At 36.7% G+C, this 22,201-nt stretch overlaps 1 protein-coding gene and 1 long non-coding RNA gene across 2 annotated transcripts; both read left to right on the top strand.

The window, feature by feature from the left end:
- Positions 1-6,985: 6,985 nt before the first annotated feature.
- On the top strand, positions 6,986-9,356 carry LOC126629875 (uncharacterized). The gene is made up of 2 exons (XR_007625881.1): positions 6,986-8,709; positions 8,883-9,356. It is a non-coding gene; the product is annotated as an uncharacterized LOC126629875 (long non-coding RNA).
- A 6,126-nt stretch (positions 9,357-15,482) lies between these two features.
- LOC126630244 (E3 ubiquitin-protein ligase Os04g0590900-like) lies at positions 15,483-15,902 on the top strand. Its single transcript, XM_050300347.1, has one exon. The coding sequence runs from the start codon at positions 15,483-15,485 to the stop codon at positions 15,900-15,902; it is 420 nt and encodes a 139-aa protein (XP_050156304.1).
- The last annotated feature ends 6,299 nt before the right edge of the window (positions 15,903-22,201 follow it).

Here is a 22,201-nt window from a genome sequence, read left to right on the forward strand (position 1 = left end):
CTTATTGTGAGGCTAAGCCCACCCTTCCTTTTAGTGTAGATAATATCGTTTGTAAAAAAAAAAAGTTTCAAGAAATGATTTCCTCATTATTTTTTTTAGCTTTTTACACACCGTTTTTTATTTATTGCCATCAGATTGAATAAATGAGTCAAATAGAACCGACGGCCATGATTAAACAAATATGTGTAAGAAATTAAAAAAGATGAGTGAAAATCACTTCACATATTTTTGTTCTTATAATGCAACAATTACGAGGGTTAAATAAAGGCAATTGAATATTAAGGACCAAAATCATAATTTATCCGTAAGTATTTAATAATTGTTTAGCTCAATGCAAAATTAACAAGCGTATTGATTCTCATAACTACAACAAAATAAGAAGTCCAAAATTATTTAACATTGCGCTTAAAAAAATGATCATGTAGACGATACATATACTAGTACAAGTAAGTTTTAGTAATGTGGGAAAACTTAAATTTGTTATGTGCTCAATTATTTTGTTTCTTCGACTTTTGTGAACCATTAGAATCAGATTGTTGTCGTGACTATTTCTTATAATTTATTTATTTTTATATCCCAAATTACAACCCCTTCTCTATTGGTTAAAAGATGGACTTGTTAAAAAAATGTTGCAAAATACATTTGGCATCCAGAAACGACTACCAGACGGTCAACAACACTACCGTTTGGGGAAATAGACGGTGTTTGAGTCAGTGTGATTCCCCATTATCCTTATCACACAAGAAAATTGGGAAATTCGTAAACTTATCAATTATCATCATTCACACGTTACACGTATTAGCTTTTCATTTCACACATATCATACACACATGCATATACTTTTCAAGGGGAAGAGATTCTTTCTAGATCTCTTCCACCAAGACAACCGTATCAAGTGATTCGAACTTTTGAAATTTTATCAAACAGTAAAAAATTATTATAACTTTAAAAGAATCAAAACAGGTGGATCGTTAAATGAAAATTTAAAAGTCCAGATAACTTGATTTAGTGATTTTGATGAGAGGATCTCTTTCCCTTTTCAAGGATGAGGAGGTACCGCTGCTTCTTAGAGCCACCGCCAATGCAATTATAGAGAGACAAGAGATATGATAGGGTAGTTGGATCCACGTCAAATCTTCTACACTCAAAATTTTATGTGGTCTTTTTGTGATCTTTTTCAAATTGTAATACGTGTTCACTGCTAACTTGAGTTAAACAACGTTATCTCGTCCAAAAACGGTGAAAAAAATGAAAAAAATAAATAAAAACCTAAGGGAGGGGGCCGTGGTTGGTGGCGGTGGTCAGCGGAAGAGGGACGGGGAGGGTACGGTGAGCTGCTTTTTGTTGTCTTTGATTTTCTTATCACTTTGATTTTCTCTTTATTTAGAGTTAATTTTGTTTTGTTTTTTTTTTTTTGTTGTTTTTTGTTTTTTTTTAATAACTGGAAAATATCATTCACCAAGGCCGAAGCCAAATAGGAGTACAAAAAGCCACCACGGGCAAACAACATCAGTCATAAACGAGAGTAAGGGGAAAACTACGACATGGAGGCCCCCCATGTCACCTTAGTCACTTCTAACCAAAGCTAAGTTCGAGGGCAGGATAGGCCATTCTTTTTTAAAACCCGAACAAATGAAGATGGGGTCGTTGAACCCAGAATAAGTCGCACTTCTCCGCTCCAGCATGCGACACCACAAAATCTGCCACTCCATTGGCTAATCTCGGTCCCTAAGAACAGTTACAAGAACTAAAATCCGCACATTCTCTGCGAATCTCCCACATCGATATAGCAAGTATGGTTTTGTCAGGTCTGGTTAAGTAGGTAGACAAACATTACAATTTTAAATAAGAGACTGAGAAACTACATAAAATTTTAGATACAGAAGATTTAAACGCATTTGGAACGCAAGTCGTTTGATATTATTTCACATATCATAATAAATTTACGTATTTTTATGTAAATAAATTACTAACATCATTTGACTTATATTCTAAATGCACGGAAAAATTGCAATAGAGAAGAGAGTTTCACACTCGTGTGTGCACAGGACGATGCTTCCCTTGTTCTCATGACCAACCGACCAAGGTATCTCAATTCAACTTATAAGTTATCACCAAGCACCAAGCACCAAGCAGTTATTTGATAACACCTGTTGGGCCTCATCACCATCTGATTATTTAGTGACTTTAAAACCGTTGATTATTTAGTGACTTTAAAACCGTTGATCTTAGAGCTTGTATTTTGAACCAATCCTCAATCGAAATAAGTTGTAGGCTTGTAGCTATCAGATATTCAGAGAGACGGGTCATTGTTTCATTTTTAATTGTGATTATTTTAGTGAGTTTAAAACAAAACATCTTCGTGGGAAACAAATAGCTTGCATTTTGAATCAACCTTAATCGAAATGAGTTATAGGTATCAGATATTCAAAGCGACAGACTATTGATCCGCTCTTAATTACATTGATATTGTTTTCCAACTCGCATCTTGTCACCTGTGCCAAACTGTTTGAGGGTTTACACAAAAAAATCTCGGCGGTGCTAAAAGTGAAACCATCTTATACATCGTAATCAACAGTGATAAAGCGAACACTTTCTTTTCCAATATTTTGAAAAAAAGATAAGGTGAAAATGTTTATCCTATTATTTAAAAGGAAAATTAACGAAAATGACTTGAAAACTTTGAGTTTTAACGATAAGGACAAAATAAAGGGTAAAGTGAATAGTACCGGTATTGACTTTTTTAGTGTAAGAATGTGGTTTTTCGTTAAAATGAACAGTACCAGGAGCTTTTTATTAAAGTTTCCTTATTTAAATACAAAAAAAATAATATTATAAACAAACATTTGTTTCAATTGTCAGCAAGTTATTCACTTATTTCAATTGTCAATCAGTTTCATTAAGATATTTAAATTTTTGTCTCCTTATGTTATTCATTCACTACCATTCGTCTTCGTGCCATTCATCTTTGTGTTACGATCCAATGTGAATCTTTTATCTAATTGATTTAATATATTAAATCCATTGTTTGATATATTATATTATTCGAACTTGGGTTTTAAGGTTGATTAAGTCCCCTAATACTATTACAACTACTCAAACAGCTGGCCAAGAAGAAATATAATTGTTTTGTGCTCTATGTTTTCAAAAGAAAAGAAAGACTGAGGCTGTCATTTTTGTCATGGATATTGGATGACACCATCCTATAAGTCAAGATATTTCCTGTGTGGAGACTGTATCTTGGCCACTTGTTTACTCAATTGGATGTTTAATTATTGAATTCGGACCATTGGATGTTGTTTAATTGATTTCATAATCAATAATCATTGACCAAAAAGAGATAAGCGTGTCTTATACAGAGAAAATGAAGTTCAATAACAAGATAAACCTTAACAAATTTGGTGAGTTAATACGATACTGACTAGTTAATTGAGCTCAATGTATAGTTTGATATCATTTGAATCGTTCATAGTCTAGTTCAAATATCATACTTACAAATATTCATTTAAATCAAATCTCGTTAAGCCACTTAATTATTGTTGTACACTTTTATTGTTCATCAACGATATTATGTTTACAAATTTTTTGTCTATTTAGTTGGTCACAACCAATATGAAATAACTAAAAGTTTGGTTCGAGTGAAATATTACAAGAATAGTCTTTTATTGATGACCAAAAATAATCGATTTAAATCAGGAGAAGCATTGTGAGGTAGGTCCAAATGAGTTCTAGTGTCTTATTAATTGATTAATGTTTAATTAATTGTGAAAATCTCACCTGACACATAGATTTGATTCTCGTCAATATAAATTTCAAATCAAAGGATTATAATTGCTCATTGTGTGACGTAGATGGACGAACTTCCTTAATATTATTTTCTGCATAGGAATCAATGAAATTAAGAACGGATTCCGAGCTTTGGGCTTGACATTAATGTTTTGTGCTTAGTGACCAAATTAGGCATATAATAAGACAATGGTACCCTTGTTATAACATCCTATTCTATATAATTTCAAAGGCCATTTTAGCCAATTCATTGTCCTCTTCAAGCTCTAAATTTTAACCATGGATTTCGTGATACAGTCTGACCCCTTGCCGGAGTCGGTTTATGTTCCGGTGGCAGGAAAATCCTACAAGAAGAACCAACACGGCGTCGTCTGGGTTATGCAAGAGGCCCCAGCCGCAAGCAGCATGGAAGCCCAAATCAATTGAGTCCAACAAAAGTATCAAAAGATTGTGGGCCTAGAGTTGGAGAAATTTTTCATTGTGACCGGAACACGAGTGGTACAACACCTGTTTTAATAGAAGTGGTGAGAAATTTTATTTTTTAAGTTATTAACTTTTTAACACACATATCTGACCATTTTTATAATGACACGTAGTATATCATCTTGTGTACTGGTCATACTGAAAAATCTCTCCTAGAGTTGGTGGGAGATTGCACGTGTGCCTAGGCAAATACGAAGGTGGTGAAATTTTTTCGTACCTTGCTAGAGTGCATGTACTCGTTTCACGTTCCATGCATTGGCATGTGGCATCTAGCATCCGACTTGCCCGGTTTTTAGGGCCAATGCAACACCGTTCACGGTGGTCGTTCAACGGTTGTAGAGTTTCGAGGTCGGTGAGCCGGAGAGGTCTTAGGAGGGTCAAGAATTTTGCAAAAAAAAAAAAGTGCCATTGTTGTTGTGCACATTATTGCAACCTAAGCTTGGATCAGGGCCGGTCCTAGCCCAGTGCCACAAGGGCAACTGTCTAGGGCCCAAAACTTAAAGGGGCACCAAAATAATAAAACCCAAATAACTAGGTATAAAAAAAAAATTACTAGAGCCCAATTTCCAAATAGGGGGACGACCCAAGATTAACAACAAATTAAAGGGACCCAGGTTTTATGCATTAAAAAAAATTATAAAAAAAAAGTCATACACTCATAACAGGGACCACTCTCGGTCCCATAAACCCTAATTTCTAACCTTTTTCCCGATTCCCCCATGCACCCCCTCCCTTTGTTCCCCAATCCCTACTAACTTCCAACCTTTTCCCAATTCCCCATCCTCTTTGTTCCCCAATCCCTTCCCCACCCACTTCCCCTGTGCCTTATTGTCGTGTGCTGCCCTTGGGCTGGGTGAGTCTGCAAGGTGATATGAGTGAGCAGCAGCCAGATAGCACAGCAGGAGGAGATCCCTCTCCTCCTTATTCTCAACGTGATAGCACATCACCATTCATTTGGGTATTAGAATTTGACTGCAAGTGCATTCACTCATCACCAACCCTTTTGAGTTTTGAGGTAACTAATTTTTAAAATTTGAATTATGAATTCATAATTTAATATAAAACTTTGCAAGTGACATAGAAATATAATTATATGATAATTGATGTATAGAATTGTTGTTGTGGATGAATTGAATTCTTGATTAATTGAATTATTTGATTTCATTTCAAACTCAATATTTAGGTTCAATTTTATCAATTTGTATATGTTAGACTATGTGTTAGTGTTTTTATAATATATAATATATGTTGGAATGATAATTTTGATAGGTAATTTTTGCAAACAAATTATCGAAGCCATGTCTTTTAGGAAACAACTCTCTGGTAATATGAAAAGGAAAAAAAAAAGCAAAGGATAACGAAATTGCCAAAAGTTTAAGAGGATCTCTTAATAAATTTTTCTCTACAAAGAATGAGTCGGTTGAAAATTTGAGAGAAAATGATGTTGGTGAAGAGTCGCAAAATGTTGTTGGGGAGTCTCATGATCATGAAATTGGTGGTTATGATGGTGGTGATTTAGAAGAAAATGTTGGTGATGAGTCCCAAGACCATAAAAATGGTAGTGATTTAGAGGAAAATGTTGGTGATGAGTCTCAAGATCATGAAAATGGTGGTGATATAGATTTAAATATTAATGATGATCATATTGGTGTAGAGGAAAATATTGAATCTCCCGAACCTACATTCCATTTAAACATTTGTGATCCAAGAATTTGGGATGGTCTTAATGCAGAAATGAGAGCCTTACTTGTAGAAAAAGGACCAATTCTAGAAACTAATATAATTTGGGCATGAGGGCCTAGCCCCCCCAGCTTCGACTGGGTTCCAGCCTTCGTTAAATTTTTTTTTTAAAACATATGTTTTCGTAATAAAAAATGGCAGATTTTGAGCTTTTGTACTGAGCACCCAAAAACTCAGGACCGGCCCTAGCTTGGATGAGTAGTGTATGATGGTGAGGTTTTTTTAAATATTCTGCCTAGCGAATGCTTGTATTTATTTGTAATTAGAGATACTTCTCATCGGTCGTGTTGTTTCGTGTATTTTCGCGGATCAGTTCAACTTGCTTGTACCATATGCATTATTTTATGGTTCATTCATTTGTTTTAATCTAACGGCCCTACATACCACACCAAACCTCTAGCACTGTAGAAGCTCCAGATATTATGATTGCAAATAACTAGTTGGTTAGGAAATTGCATTCTCCTCCTCGAACGCAACATGTAATTTAGAATCATTGTCATAGATTAGAATAGTTTAAAACATCTACCATCTTATTCATAAAATATAATTTACTGAAATTTAAGCATGGTTTACTTGCGATTTAAGAGGGACTGCTTAATTTCGTCAACCTTCCAATTATATTAGTTTGAGAGAGTAATTTATGCACAATGTTGTTTATCTATGCCATTTGAACTATATCCGGAGAATTAAAGAATATAGTAAACACGGGCATAAAAACAAAAGGTGTACAAAAATCATTTTATTTAGAATTTGTAATCTAAGGTCTTCTAACTTTATTAAAAAGCTATGTATTAGCTGTAAGGATGATAAGGGTTAAGATACTGCCATGTGTCAATAGATTAGGCAGTATAGTTGTTAGTTTGTTAAGATATTGGTTGCTTAGGGAGTAAGTAATGTAACTAGTATAAAAGGAGATAATATGCTTGTATTATTAGTTAGTAAAAAAAGAAATATATCAGAAATTCTCTCTCACTTTGTTTCCCTTTCTCTCTCTTTCTCTTTATCTTCTTAAATACTCGATCACCATTGATAACCTTGAAGCTGTGTTCTTGATATTTCTACATGGTATTAGAGCCGGCGATGGGGCATTCTCTTCGTTCTTGACTTCTTCTGCTTCCACGATTCTCTGTGCTTCTGTTTGTGGTATGAAATTTCTCTCGGTCTTCTTTTATTGAGCTTCTTCTTCCTCTGGCAGATATTTCGACTTCTTGCATATATGGTGTTTGATGAAATGTGTGTGAAGAAATAGTCCTTCTTAATCTGCTATCTACATAAATTTGGCCTTTGCATTGTTGTTATGTGTTGATTTCGTCACGAACACGTCTCCAACCTTAATTTCTTCAAGAGTTCAAGAAAATATGATTACTGCTGCACAATTACAACTTGTCCAGTCTCCAATTACAAATCTCGTGCCAAATGTTTCTACTTCTGTTACTCTGAAGTTTGATGATACGAACTACTTGGTTTGGCATTATCAATTACGGTTGTTGCTCGAGAGCCATGGTATTCTTGGATTTGTGGATGGCGACAAATTATGTCCTTCTCGGTTTGTGGATGAACCCGATAAAGAAGGTGTTGAAACTGAGAACTATCAGATATGGAAATTACATGATCGTGCTTTGATGCAACTTATAATTGCTACTATTTCTCCTACTGCTATGTCTTGTATCATTGGCTGTACTAGTGCTCATGAAATCTGGATCAACCTGAGAGATAGATTTTCTACCGTCACAAAAGCCAGTATCTTTTAGATGAAGCTTGAGTTACAAAACATTCAAAAAGGCTCCGAGTCTATTTCCAAGTACTTTCAACTAATTAAGGATGTTCGTGATCATTTGTCTGCAGCTGGGGTTTCATTTGAAGATGATGACATAGTCATTCTTTCTTTAAAAGGTTTACCTTCTGAATATAATACTTTCAGGACTGTAATTCGAGGGCGTGAAAATGTGATATCCCTTAAAGATTTCCGAGCTCAGCTACTTGCTGAAAAAGCTACAATTGAGAATAATCAGTTTTCTGGTTCCTTTACCACTGCTATGCTTGCTAAGGGTAATGAGTCAAAGGGCAAAAGTCTTATGCTTGAAGAAGGTTCTTCCCACAACAAAGGATTCTCTCCACCTCATTCAGGTCCATATCATGGAAGTTCTTCTAATCAAGGGGCTTCTTCGGGCTCTTACAGTACTAATGGTCCTCATTATCATTATGGAGGTTTCAGGGGCTTCCATAATAATAGAGGACGCGCTCGGGGCAGAAACAATTACAGTTCCAATTTTTGATTCTCTGGAAATAACAGCCCCGGGATTCTTGGACCTGCTCGACCTCACATCTTCACTTGTTTTGAACATGGCAATGGTGTACCAACCTGTCAGATATGTAATAAAAGAGGTCACGTTGCTTCTGATTGCTTCCAGAGGCATTCTTCCCCAACTGGGCCATCTTCATCTCTTCAATGTCAAATTTGCTGGAAATTTGGCCATTCTGCATTGCAGTGCTATCACATGGCTAACTTCTCATATAAAGGCTGATCACCACCTTCCTCCTTAACTGCTATGCATGCCAACTGTCAACCTTCTGCACCGCATGAACAATTTTGGGTGGCTGACACTGGTGCTACCTCTCATATAACCTCTGATTTCAACAATCTCACCACGGCTACTCCATTCATTGGTGCTGATACTATAACCACTACAAGTGGTTCAGGTTTGCCAATATCCCATACTGGCAATTCATTCTTACATGTTCCTAAGTATGCTTTTCAGTTAAAAGACATATTGCATGTTCCTCAAATCTCACAACACTTGCTCTCTGTGTATAAGTTGTGCAAAGACAACAATTGTAGATTTATCTGTGATGAATTCTGTTTTTGGATTCAGGACAGGATCACAGGGACAATACTGCTGCAGGGACTGTGTAGGGATGGCTTGTACCCGATTCCATTTCATATACCTCAGCATATACTTCCTAAAGCATTTAATACATCTCACTCTCTCACACAAAATCAAAATTGCTTTCTTGGTCATCAAATCAACACAAGTTTGTGGCATAACAGATTGGGGCATCCGTCCAATGCTGTGGTTTCAACAATGTTGAATCAGTCACAAATCTCATTTTCTGTTGATCACTCTAAGCATGTGTGTATTTCCTGTTTAGAAGGCAAATGTACTAAGCTACCTTTGTCTTTTCCTTCCAATAAGTCAGTTAAACCCTTTGAGGTTTTGCATAGTGATGTGTGGGGACCATCACCTACTATATTTGTTGAGGGATACAAGTTTTATGTACTTTTCATTGATGAATGTACCAGGTTAACCTGGATATTTCCTTTAAGAAATAAAAGTGAGGTGTTTCAAGTATTTGTGCATTTTCATGCTTTTCTATCCAACCAGTTTTCTACATCTATTAAAATCTTTCAAAGTGATGGTGGTGGTGAGTATTGTAGTACTAATTTTCAACAATTTTTGTTAGATAAATGCATTATTCATCAAAAGTCTTGTCCTCACACACCTGAACAGAATGGCCTTGCTGAAAGAAAGCACATGCACATTGTTGAAACTGCATTGACCTTATTAAGTACTGCATAATTACCTCATCAGTTCTGGTTTCATGCATGTGCCATTTCTGTTTATTTGATTAACAGAATGCCTTGTTCCACGTTGCCTATGAAGTCTCCTTATACTTGTCTTTTTGATTAACCTCATACTTTGACACATTTAAAAGTTTTCGGGTGTAGTTGTTATCCCTTTCTTAAGCCTTACAATACCAACAAACTTCAACCCAAAACAGTTCAATGTATATTTCTTGGTTATGCAGGTCAATACAAAGGGTATATTTGTTTTCATCCACTCTCAGTGAGGTTTTATGTCTTTAGACATGTTGTTTTTGATGAAAACATTTTTCCCTACAAACACTTACTTGTCAAACCTTCACAGTGTTCTTCTGTTTTTGTCACACCACCATCTATTGCACCACTGGTCACAAGTCAAATGTCGTTGTTTCTCATACCACATCTGCATCTCATGCATCTTTACCCTTGTTTCAACCCACTAGAGCTTCAGAGTTCCTTCATGAACCCACTAGTGCCTCTAAGTCCTTGGCCTCCCCAATTCGAGCTGCAGAGTTTTCTTCATCATCTTTCCTTATCTCTGATCCTATATCTCATGCTTCAGAGTCTTTGACTTCTCTGTCACCTACTGTACCTGCATCTTTACAATATACACAATCTCCAATCCTTGCTGATCCTGATTTTCAACCAGAAAATCTCACAATTGTTCTTCCAGTGCCTTCTGTGAGTTTACATCCCATGCAAACTCGGTCTAAAAGTGGCATTATTAAGAAGAAAGCCTTTATGGCATCTATGTCATCTGTTGAGCAATCCGATATTGAACCCTCATCCTTCAAAGCAGCTAGTAAGGTTGCAGAGTGGCAGGCAGCTATGCAAGATGAAATCGATGCCTTACATGCTCAACATACTTGGGATTTGGTTCCTCTTCCATCTGGGAAGAACTTGGTTGGTTGTAAATGGGTGTATTGGGTCAAAAAGAATCCAGATGGGTCTATAGCCCGATATAAGGCTCGGCTAGTTGCTAAGGGGTATAATCAAGAGGAGGGCATTGATTATGGTGAGACCTTCAGTCCCGTAGTCAAGCTAACTACTGTCCTACTTATCTTAGCACTTGCAGCTCAATTTCAATGGTCTTTAAGGCAGCTTGATGTAAAAAATGCCTTTTTACATGGTGATCTCCTTGAGGAAGTGTATATGTCACAGCCCCCTGGTTTTGGGAGTCCTCATCATCCTTCTGATTTTGTCTGCAAGCTTCATAAATCATTGTATGGTCTTAAATAGGCTCCAAGAGCCTGGAATGACAAGTTTACTAGCTTTCTACCAAGATTGGGATTTCAGGCTTCACTTGCTGATCCTTCTTTGTTTGTTAAACACACTTCTCTTAGGATTGTGGTCTTGTTACTTTATGTGGATGACATCATCATTACTGGTAGCAGTTCATCTGATATTGCTGCCGTAATCTTGGAGTTAACCAAGGCATTTGATATGAAAGATTTGGGACGGTTAAACTATTTTCTGGGCTTGCAGATTTCTTATCATTCAACTGGTTTATTTGTTTCTCAGCAGAAATATGTTCGGGATTTGCTAGCTCGAGTGGACATGAGTAACTCTAAACCTTTTGCTACTCATTGTCTTTCGTATCATCGGCTCTTAAAGGATGATGGTGATCCATATCACAGTTCGGATCAATATCGAAGTATAGTTGGTGCCCTGCAATATTTGACTTTTACTCGCCTTAATATTGCGTTTGCCGTTAATCAGTATTGTCAGTTTATGCATCAGCCTATGAATTCTCATGTTGTTGCTGTCAAGCGCATTCTTCGATGTCTCAGTGGTACTATTCATTATGGCATTAATTTCCAACCTGGCCACTTATCTCTGCATGCGTATAATTAGGGCTGGGTTCGGTTTGAAACGGTTTGGTTTTTTGCCAAAACCGAAACCGAACCGAAATTTCGGTTCGGTTCGGTTCGGTTCAATTTTTTTTCGATTTTTTTCGGTTCGGTTTTTTTCGGTTCGGTTTCGGTCCGGTTCGGTTTTTTTTTTATTTTTATTTTTTTTTATAAAATGTAAACTTTCATTAAACTTACATACATATCAAAAGCCCACAACTAAACACAAACAAAAAAATGGGCCAGCACAACAACCCAACCCAAGGGTTAAGCCCGAAAAAGAAAGAAAAAAACTGAAAGCCTAGTTGCCTAGCTGCTTAGTTCCCTTGCTGCCTTTGAAGCAAGCTCCGGCGACCATGAACCAGCAATCCAACAAACACCAGAGGTGAAGACCATGAATCGCGATATCCAATCACGATTTCCTGCCTTTGACGACCCCTGAGCACAAACAAACATAATTTTCCTTCAGCTTATGAATTAACAATCACAAATTTTGCACCTTTATGACAATAAAAACATTATTTCCAGTGTTCAAACAGACTGAAACATATAATAGAACCAACCAACTTCACCCCCACCTACCCTTTTAGAATTTAAACAAAAGGCTAAGGACATTTGTATGTATAACTGTGTCATACAGAAATTCATCCACTGATCAACAAGACGAGGAGTCAAACTTACTGAAGTCCTCTGCTAATTTAGACCACCATTTGCCTCAATGTATATATAACCATTTGACTCAGCCAAACCTACAACGCCGGAACAAAACCAAAGTCATTCAAATCCTTGAACAAGCGAGTTTCGAAAAAATAAATTTAGATTGTATCTTTTTAATACAAAACCAGGAAAGCAAATGAAATACCTCAGCCCTAGTGTCGGTATCTGCAAGCCGTTGCTTTATGTCTCTTGCTATCGAAAAGAAAACTTGCTCCACATTAAGATTCGTCTTTGCACTCTGCGTTACACAATATCTTCAGTAAACGGAAACACTTATTATTCAACTAGTTTCCGGTAGAGTTGGGGGCTGCGGTAGACGGAGCTGGGGGCGAGACGACGTGAGATGACGGGAACGACCTCGAAAGAGGCACGTAGCAGAGATCGAATCAGTAATCCAAATAACAATTGAAACAAATATCCAAATACACAAATCCAAAAACCAAATGCAAAAAAGGGATTATAATTGTCAGATCCAAACAAAAATCAATAAATCATCGAAATCAAAAGCTAAAAAATAAAAGGAAAAACAAGGTTCAGTGAAGGGAGAGAAGATGAAATTACCCTGCTTGTGACCGGTGCCTTTCTCGACGAGTCGACGGTATGGCACTGAGCGCACTTGGTCTTGAAGATTTTCTCACAGAGAGTGATTGAAGTTGAAGACCGAGAGAGAGGGTTACTGGGTTAAAGGGTGTTGCGGCGGCTGTGGGTGCCTATGGTTAAAGAATTTAACACGAGAGAGAGAAGAGAAGAATGAAAAAAAATAAAAGGTGTGGCTGCTGTGGCTGGCTAGGGTTAAAAGGGTTTTGTAGATTTCTCAAAAAAAATTTAAAAAATTCTCTAAAATCCTAAAGGCATGAGGGTTCGAACCCATGCCTTGCAGTTTGAAAAGCTTCACAGAAACCAACTTGGCAACGAGTTATGTTTTGTTATGATTGTATGACTAAAATATTTATAATATTGAAAATAAATAAATAAATATTTATATCGGTTCGGTTCGGTTCGGTTCGGTTTCCGAACCTCAAAAACCGAAACCGAACTGACCAGATTCGGTTCGGTTCGGTTTGACAGTTTCGGTTCGGTTTTTTTCGGCCTCGGTCCGGTTTGGTTTTCGGTTTTTTTCGGTTTTCGGTTTTTTGAACCCACCCCTACGTATAATGATGCCGATTGGTCCAGTGATCCCAATGATCGACGGTTAACCTCTGGCTATATTGTGTATTGTGGTTTCATTCCTATTTCTTGGGCTTCCAAAAAGCAACATACAGTCTCAAAATCATCTACCGAAGCTGAATATAGAGCCCTGGCCATAATTGCTGCAGAATTATCCTGGATCCGACAACTATTGTGTGATCTTCATGTACCTCTTTCTGCTCCTCCATTTCTGTTGTGTGATAATATCAGTGCCATTGCCTTGTCTTCCAATCCGGTATTTCACTCTCGAGTTAAACATATCGAGATTGACTATCATTTTGTCCGCGAAAGGGTGATTCGAGGAGACTTAGCTGTGCAGCATGTATCTTCCAAGGAGCAATTTGCTGATATTCTCACAAAAGGCTTGTCTATTTCTCTCTTTCAAGAGCATTGTTCCAATCTCATGCTTGGTTCGAACAAGTATGAGATTGAGGGGAGATGTAAGGATGATAAGGGTTAAGATACTGCCATGTGTCAATAGATCAGGCAGTATAGTTGTTAGTTTGTTAAGATATTGGTTGCTTAGGGAGTAAGTAATGTAACTAGTATAAAAGGAGATAATATGCTTGTATTATTAGTTAGTAAAAAAAGAAATATATTAGAAATTCTCTCTCACTTTGTTTCCCTTTCTCTCTCTGTCTCTTTATCTTCTTACATACTCGATCACCATTGATAACCTTGAAGCTATGTTCTTGATATTTCTACATTAGCCTCTGTGTTATGACCTGAAGAGGTCTGCATTTTAATTTTTTTTGGTAAAAGAGGTCTGTATTTTATACATGTTGTCAAACAGAAAAATATTCGACCATGTCTATTTACATTAAAAATATTCGACCACTATTTAAGCAACTAACAACACCCACGTCTACGTTTATTTACCTTAAAATATTCGACCACTATTTGAGTAACTAAGGGCTGGTTTGGTATTGCTGTGCTTTGAAAAAAAGCTGCTGTGAGAATAAGCGGCTGTGCTGTGAGAATAAGCGGCTGTGAAATAAATCAGCAGAGTGTTTGGTAAACTTTTTTGTAAAAGTGCTTTTGGAAAAAAAAGCAGTCTAATAGTGGGTATTTTCATTAAAGAAGCACTGTAGTTCCATGTGCTTTGAAAAAAAGCCAGTTTTCCAAAGCTACAAATAGCAGCTTCAGCTTTTTCCTTTGATTTCAGCTTATTCTCACAGCAGCTTCCAAAATAAGCCATTTTTTTTCAGTTTACCAAACACCTAAAACTCTCACAGCTTTTTTTCATGGGTGCTTTTTTTTTAAGCACCTCACTCCCAAACTAGGTCTAACAATACCCACATCTACATCTATTTACCTTAAAAATTAAAAAATAATATATATATAGGAAATTTTAAGGGAAGGGATTTCCATTTTTTTTTTATAAAAATGGGGATTAGTTGTGGAGTTCGTACTACATCGAACTTTAACGATCCGAACCGTCTATTTTTCAAGTTGCACATCATAGATCATTCTTACAAAATATTAGCCAAATCGAAAATGTTTAAGACATATAATTGGGTTCAAAGTCATTAACGAATACTTTGTTATTTTAAAAACAATGAAATTTTATCTTAATAATTAAATAAGCAAATGCTTTCAAATTGAATTGAATTTTTGTAAGGATAATCTATGAATCGAGATTTACAAAATAAACGGTTTGAATTGTTGAAGTTCGATGTGGAGTGAGCCTCACATCTAATCCTCATTTTTTGAAAAAAAATGGGAATCCCTTTGCATAAAGGGATATATATATATATATATATATATATTCGAACTTTGGGTTCTAAGGTTGATTATGCGTCCACTAGCTAGTACTAGCCAAGAAGAAATATGTTTCTTAATGCTCTTGTTACCAAAAAGAAAAAGAAAATATTGAACGAGGTTGTCATTTTTAGCTTATTACCACTTATTTATAATTAAAATGTAAAATTGAAAAGCGAATAACCCAAGAAATAATGGTGTCGATCGGCAAGAGCTTTGGACATGACGATAATTTTTGTGTTTAGCTTACAAAATTAGGCACGTAGTAAGACAATGCTAACGTTGCTATAACCGCCTAATCTATATAATTTCAATGGACATTCCAATTCATACTCTCTAGGCTCTAATTTTCTACCATGGCTTTCGAGGACATAGATTCTGAGTTGGCTTTTGTAATTGTTTCCGGTATATATGTGCTGGTGATAGGCATATGTTTGTGTTGCAGTGGCTCACCGCGCAGAAACGTCCCCCAAGAAGAAGCAACACCCCGTCGTTTGGGCCCCGAAATGCAAGAGACTTCAGCAGCAAGCAACATGGAAACACAAATCAATTGTGTCCAGACGAAGTACCAAAAGGGTGTGGGTCTGGTTTTGGTGGGAGACGGTACGTGTCCCGTGTGCCTAGACGAATTCGAAGAAGGTGAATATCTTCGTACATTGCCGGAGTGCAGCCACTCGTTTCATGTTCCATGCATAGACATGTGGCTCTATTCACAACCGAGTTGTCCGGTTTGCCGTGCCAATGCCAAGCTGGTTACAGTGGCCGTTAAGCAATAGTAGGGTTTCGGGTCTGGCGAGCCGGGGTTGTGTCACGAGAGTAAAGAATTTTACAACAAAAATAAAAGGCATTGTTGTTATGCACATTGCAACCCAGCCAGGATTATTGTAGGATGGTGTGGTTTTTATGCTAATGGTTTTTGCTTTTTAATTTGGGGTGGTCTTAACATATGGTGACAAGTGACAACAGTCCGATGCCTGCAACCTATATATACAACGATACTGAATACAATGTCAAAAGAAAATAGGATTGCGGTTTGGAGGTCAGCCCAAAACACATGTCAAATATTAGAGTGGGAAAATAGAGTTCAACAAATTTAGAACTAAATAATGATCGTAGACACTCATTTCACGTTCCATGCATTGACGTGTGGCTCTATTCTCATTCGACTTCCGACTTGCCCGGTTTGTCAGGCCAATGCAACGCCGTTCACAATAGTTGTTCAACGGTTGTAGAGTTTCGGGTTGGGTGAGCCGGAGAGGTCTTAGGAGGGTCAAGAATTTTGCAACGAAAAAAAGTGGCATTGGTGTTATGCACATTATGGCAACCTAAGCTTGGATGAGTAGTGTATGATAGTGAGGTTTTTCAAATATTCCGCCCTGCGACTATTTGTACTTATTTGTAATTAGGGATAAATCTCAAATGTAACAAACCTGATCTGATGTAACTCTATTTAATGAATACGCAGCCTCACTCATTATTCATTGAGTTGAGCTTATCCTTTTTTTTTTTTAAAACGAGACAATTAGTGGCAAGCCACGGTTATCCACCTCTTTTAAGGGTCGGGAAGACTCATAGAGACATTTTAGTCTTCCCCTGATCATAAGTCTGGCTTCCACACCAACAACGGATTTTAAACCTAAGACCTCCAATTTTTAATTGCGTCGCAATCCACCCTTTACCACTAGGCCACCAGCTTATGGTTCATTGAGTTGAGTTTATCATTCAAGCATATAATCCACACTACAAACCTACACAAGTTTTTGATCTCTTTTATTTATAAGTCACAAATGACATCACTTTCATCGTTTGCATCGCTTCAGGTATTTTAGCGGGATCATTTGCATTATTTTATGGTTCATTCATCCGTTTTAATCTAACGGCCCTACAGGTCATGACGGATTCTAACATCGGGTGGTCATAATCAAGGTAAGCTAGGCACCAGTTGGGCGTTAGGCCTAGCGCCTATGTACCTAGACACGGCCGAGGTGAATTAGGCGGATTTAAGTAATTTTGTTATCCATCCAATAAATAAATGTCTATACACTTAAAAAAACTATACTTGTATTGAGAATTTGAGTTTATTATTTTAATTAGATTTATTATCCAACATATAACTTACAAAAAATATCAGAATTTTTGCTTTAGTATTTTGGTGATTTTGATGATATGAGATGAAAGTTCAAGTGATTATGAGTTCGTAGTACTTTATGAAATATTTTTCAGATGTCATATGAAGTTATAGTGAATTTTAAAAGAAATAACGATGTCAAACATGTGATATAAATAGTATTAGTTGAATAATACACCACTTTTTATTAATTAAAAGGCTTATTAATTGAAATGTCTCCTGAAACTGTCATTTAGTCTCAATTTACCTCCTGAAACTAGCCTTGTCTTAGTTTACCCCCTGAAACTGACATTTTTTCCTCTTTTGGCCTCACTTCACTCCATTTCCCTAAAAAGACAGTTATATTCAAGGGTATTGTAGACATTTTATTTTTCTATACATCTATTTACCTCTAGGCTACACACTAAACCAATCTTAATTCCATTTTTGGCAACTCTAATTCAAACTTGAGAGTTTAGGACCTTTTTTTAAAAAATAAACTATTCAATCAATAGAAAAATTTGTAGCAACAAAATCATTATATCAACCAAAATAATGGTTACATTTTCTTCCTTACAATCATTTCACTTGCAAGGCATCCATGTTGACTCGAAACTTTGCATTTGAAAATTGCTCATTACAATAGAGAGAAAACATGATCAGCCTATTTCAAGATATCTTTCTAATCAAAATTGGCCTAACCATAAGTTTCACTCGTAAAAAAATGACCTCAGATCAGTTGCACAAAATATAATCTAAGAAAAAACTATTAAGCTATCATGTCCAAAATCCTTCAAAAACCAAAAATATCGATTGAACTCAGACTGAAGGCAAATACAAAGTGGTATGTACATATAAACTTTTATTTAACTAAACCCTAAAAACTGAAATGTCTACAATACTCTTGAATTTAACAATTCTTTAATAAAAATGGTGAATCAAAAGTGTTGAAAATGTTAGTTTCAAGGGGTAAAGTGAGACAAAACCAATTTCAGTGGGTAAATTGAGATTAAATGGCAGTTTCAGGGGGCATTTCGATTAATAAGCCTAATTAAAATGCTAGGTAGCATAACTTGATTGCACAACAATTTTTTTTAAAAAAAGGGGAAGTTGTTCTCATGGGAAATGGAGAGAGTCTTTTTTTCTTGGTTGGAACCAAGATCCAAGAACAGCAGAGCCATGTTGGTCTTCTTTGTGTTTCTCTTTGTCTGGAATTAGATCTTTCTTCTTATGGCTCAAAGCTTCTATTGCATAGCATCTGCACAACCATGTTGGTCTTCTCTCTTCCATCACCTGCCCAAACTGTTAGGTGGTCCTAAAAAAGAAGGTCCTCACATGACCTTCTTCACACTTTTGTGTGATCCTGGGACCACCCGTGTCTATGAGTGGATCTACCTCTACCTACACACCCCCCACTAAACCACCAGCATTGTAAAAGCTCCACATATTTTGGCTGCAAATAACTAGTTGGTTAGGAATTAATGTATGTTCTCCCCTTGGAACACAATAATGCAATTTGAAATCCTCTTGTAGATTAGAGTAGTTTAGAACATTTATTGTCTTTATCCATATAGTATGGTTTACTGAATTTTAAGCATGGTTTACTTGCTATTTAAGAGGAGTAGCTTAATTTCATCAATTTTCCGATTAAATTAGTTTCAGAGAGTGATTTATACATTCACAATGTTGTTATTTATGATGTCTGAACTATACCTAAGAGAATTAAAAGACATAAATAAACAAGAATATAAAAAATAAAAAGTGTGCGAAAATCAATTGTATTTGTACCTCAACCAATACAAATACAACTTTAAAACCACTAGAGCATCTGGCCAAGAAGATATACGTTTGTTAATGCTCTTGTTAGTCTTAACTACTAAAGAAATGCAGAAGAAATCTTAGAGAGAAATCGAAGAAGAAGAAAGGAACTAAAGAAATGCAGAAGAAATCTTAGAGAGAAATCGAAGAAGAAGGAAGGAAGGAATAGAGAGAGAGAGAAAGAAAAGAAACTGAACAGTCTTTCTGTATATTGTATTGAATTAAATGATTACACATGGTTTGCTATACTTATAGCTGTTTACACTTGATGACTCAGCACTCCCTTTCTTAACCAACTAACTAACTTGTAACTAACTTGTACTAAATGACATGTGGTGCATGATAAGCTATGATACACCCTCAGTTATTATCCCCCCTCAATCTCAGCTAGGATAACCTAGCCTGAGATTGCAACAATGTCGAACAAAAGCAGGACCATGCAATCCTTTGGTCAAGATATCTGCAGTCTGATGATCAGTAGGCACATACTGAACCTCTAAATCCTTCCTTTGAACCTTTTCGCAAACAAAATGAAAATCCGTGTCCAAATGCTTAATTCGTGTATGAAAGACAGGGTTTGAACAGAGAGCTAAAGCAGAAAGATTGTCGCATTGCAACAATGGTGGTTCAGACAAGAACTGATGTAGGTCTTTTAACAGTAGTCGTATCCAGACAATATCAGCTGCACAATGTGCCAAGGCCTTATATTCTGCCTCCGTGGAACTTCTTGAGACTGAGGCTTGCTTCTTAGACTGCCACGATATAGGATTGGACCCCATGAAAACCACAAACCCAGTAACAGATCTCCTTGTATTTGGATCAGCAGCCCAATCAGAATCGGAGAAAGCAGTTAAGGATGTGTCCTGTGATGCTGAATATGTAATGCCACACTGCAAAGTACCTTGGATATACCTTAAGATTCTTTTAACTATATCAAAATGTATATCAGTAGGAGTGTTCATATATTGACAAGCCACACCCACAGCATAGGACAAATCAGGTCTAGTAAAAGTGAGGTATTGCAAAGCACCAACTATACTCCTATATGCACTTAGGTCTTCCAAAATCGTACCTTCCGTAGCCAGAAGTTGAGTATGAGGCTTGCATGGAGTTGCAGTAGGTTTACAGCCATCCATTCCAGCTTTATGAAGCAAATCTCTTGCATACTTAGACTGATTGATGAAAATATCCCCATTGGCCTTATACTCAACTTGTAAACCCAGAAAATAAGCCAATCTACTCATATCCTTTAAGTCAAACACATCTCCAAGTTCCTGAATTATAGCCTGAACCTGATTCTTATTGGATCCAGTGAGAATGATGTCATCTACATATAGTAATAGAACAACAATATCAGTGCCATCATGTTTCACAAATAAACTTGTATCAGATTGAGACATTTGAAAACCCATTGCAGGTAAGTATCCTGTAAATTTGGCATTCCATGCACGTGGGGCCTGTTTTAAACCATACAAAGACTTCATCAGCTTGCATACATATCCAGGATGAGTAGAATCCACAAACCCTTGTGGTTGTTTCATATAAACCTCTTCCTCCAATTCACCATGCAAGAATGCATTCTTAACATCTAACTGTCTTAGGTCCCACTGAAATTGAGCTGCAAGAGAAATGATCAACCGAACTGTGGTATGTCGCACAACAGGACTGAATGTCTCAAAATAATCTAGTCCATGCTCTTGATTATACCCTTGAGCAACTAATCTAGCTTTATATCTTGAAATAGACCCATCAGGATTCTTTTTCAGCTTGTAAACCCATTTGCTACCAATAATTGCTCTGTGTGTAGGTGGAGGGACAAGCTTCCATGTGGCTTGAGCTTTCAATGCATCGAACTCTTCTTGCATTGCTCTTTGCCAATTAATATTTGTAGCTGCACTTCGAAAGGTTGTAGGTTCTGCTAGATCATTAATTTGAGCCAAAAAGGAAAACCCCCCAGTACCAAAGTTATCATGTTCATCAATCTGTAAAGTTGACAACTGAGGAAAGCTAGCTATAAAGGCTGAATAATCTTTTCTTGAAATAGCCCCTGTTTGTAACCTAGTTTGCATCCTTGGAACAGAATTATCAGATTGAATATGCTCAGATACTTCAGAAGAAAGTAGAGGAAGAGTTACCTCTAATTGTGCAGGATTGTGGACAGGTAACATCAAAGCTGTGTGTGGAGGAGATGAATGAGTTGTTTCAGTTGACTGAGAAGATGCTGTTGTTGAAATATGAGGACTTGTCCCAACTGTACTTGTACTAGTCTCATTAGGTGGTGCACTGACGGAATGTGGAGGACTCACACCTACGGAATCAGATGTCCTATTTCTGCCATCAAAAGCACCAGAACGAGGCTGCACTGGAAGTGTAACAATAATAGGACCATTCACAGATCTATCTCTAAAAAATTCACTCGAAGAAGACACCTTTGTAGTACAACGCATGACTTTGTAAGGAAACACACTCTCATCATGTATAACATGCCGGGATATAATCAGTTTCTGAGACTGCATATGAAAACATAGTGCTCCCTTATAACCTTCTACATAACCTACAAACACACATTGAACATCCCTTGGTTGCAATTTGTTCTCATTATAGGGTCGGATATAGGGATATACTGCTGTTCCAAATATCTTAATATCTTGTAAACTAGGCTTTGTACCAAACAGCAACTGATAAGGAGATTTCATCCCTAATTTTTTACTTGGCATCCTATTTATGAGATATACAGAATGTGCACAGGCATGAAACCACAAGTTCTGAGACAAATGAGCAGTGGTCATTAAAGTAATGGCAGTCTCTATGATGTGTCTATGCTTCCTTTCAGCCATCCCATTCTGTTGAGGGGTGTAGGGACACGAAATCTTATGTACTACACCTTTAAGTTGCAAGAAATCATCAAACTGTTTACTTGTAAACTCTCCACCCTCATCAGTTTGAAGACATTTAATGCTAACATTAAACTGATTATGAACAAAGCTAAAAAATCTCTGAAAGACACCAAAAACTTCTGATTTATTGATTAAAGGAAATATCCATACATGCCTTGTGAATTCATCAACAAAACTAACATAGTATCTATATCCTTCTATAGATCTAGTTGGTGAAGGACCCCAGAGATCGGAGTGAACCTTCTGAAATGGA

The sequence above is a fragment of the Malus sylvestris genome, chromosome 7 (assembly GCF_916048215.2).
Source record: "Malus sylvestris chromosome 7, drMalSylv7.2, whole genome shotgun sequence".
Taxonomy (NCBI): Eukaryota; Viridiplantae; Streptophyta; class Magnoliopsida; order Rosales; family Rosaceae; genus Malus; species Malus sylvestris.

What these genes read in the sequence shown, in the direction of transcription:
- LOC126630244 (XM_050300347.1), top strand. Translation starts at nt 15,483, where the DNA reads ATGGCTTTCGAGGACATAGATTCTGAGTTGGCTTTTGTAATTGTTTCC.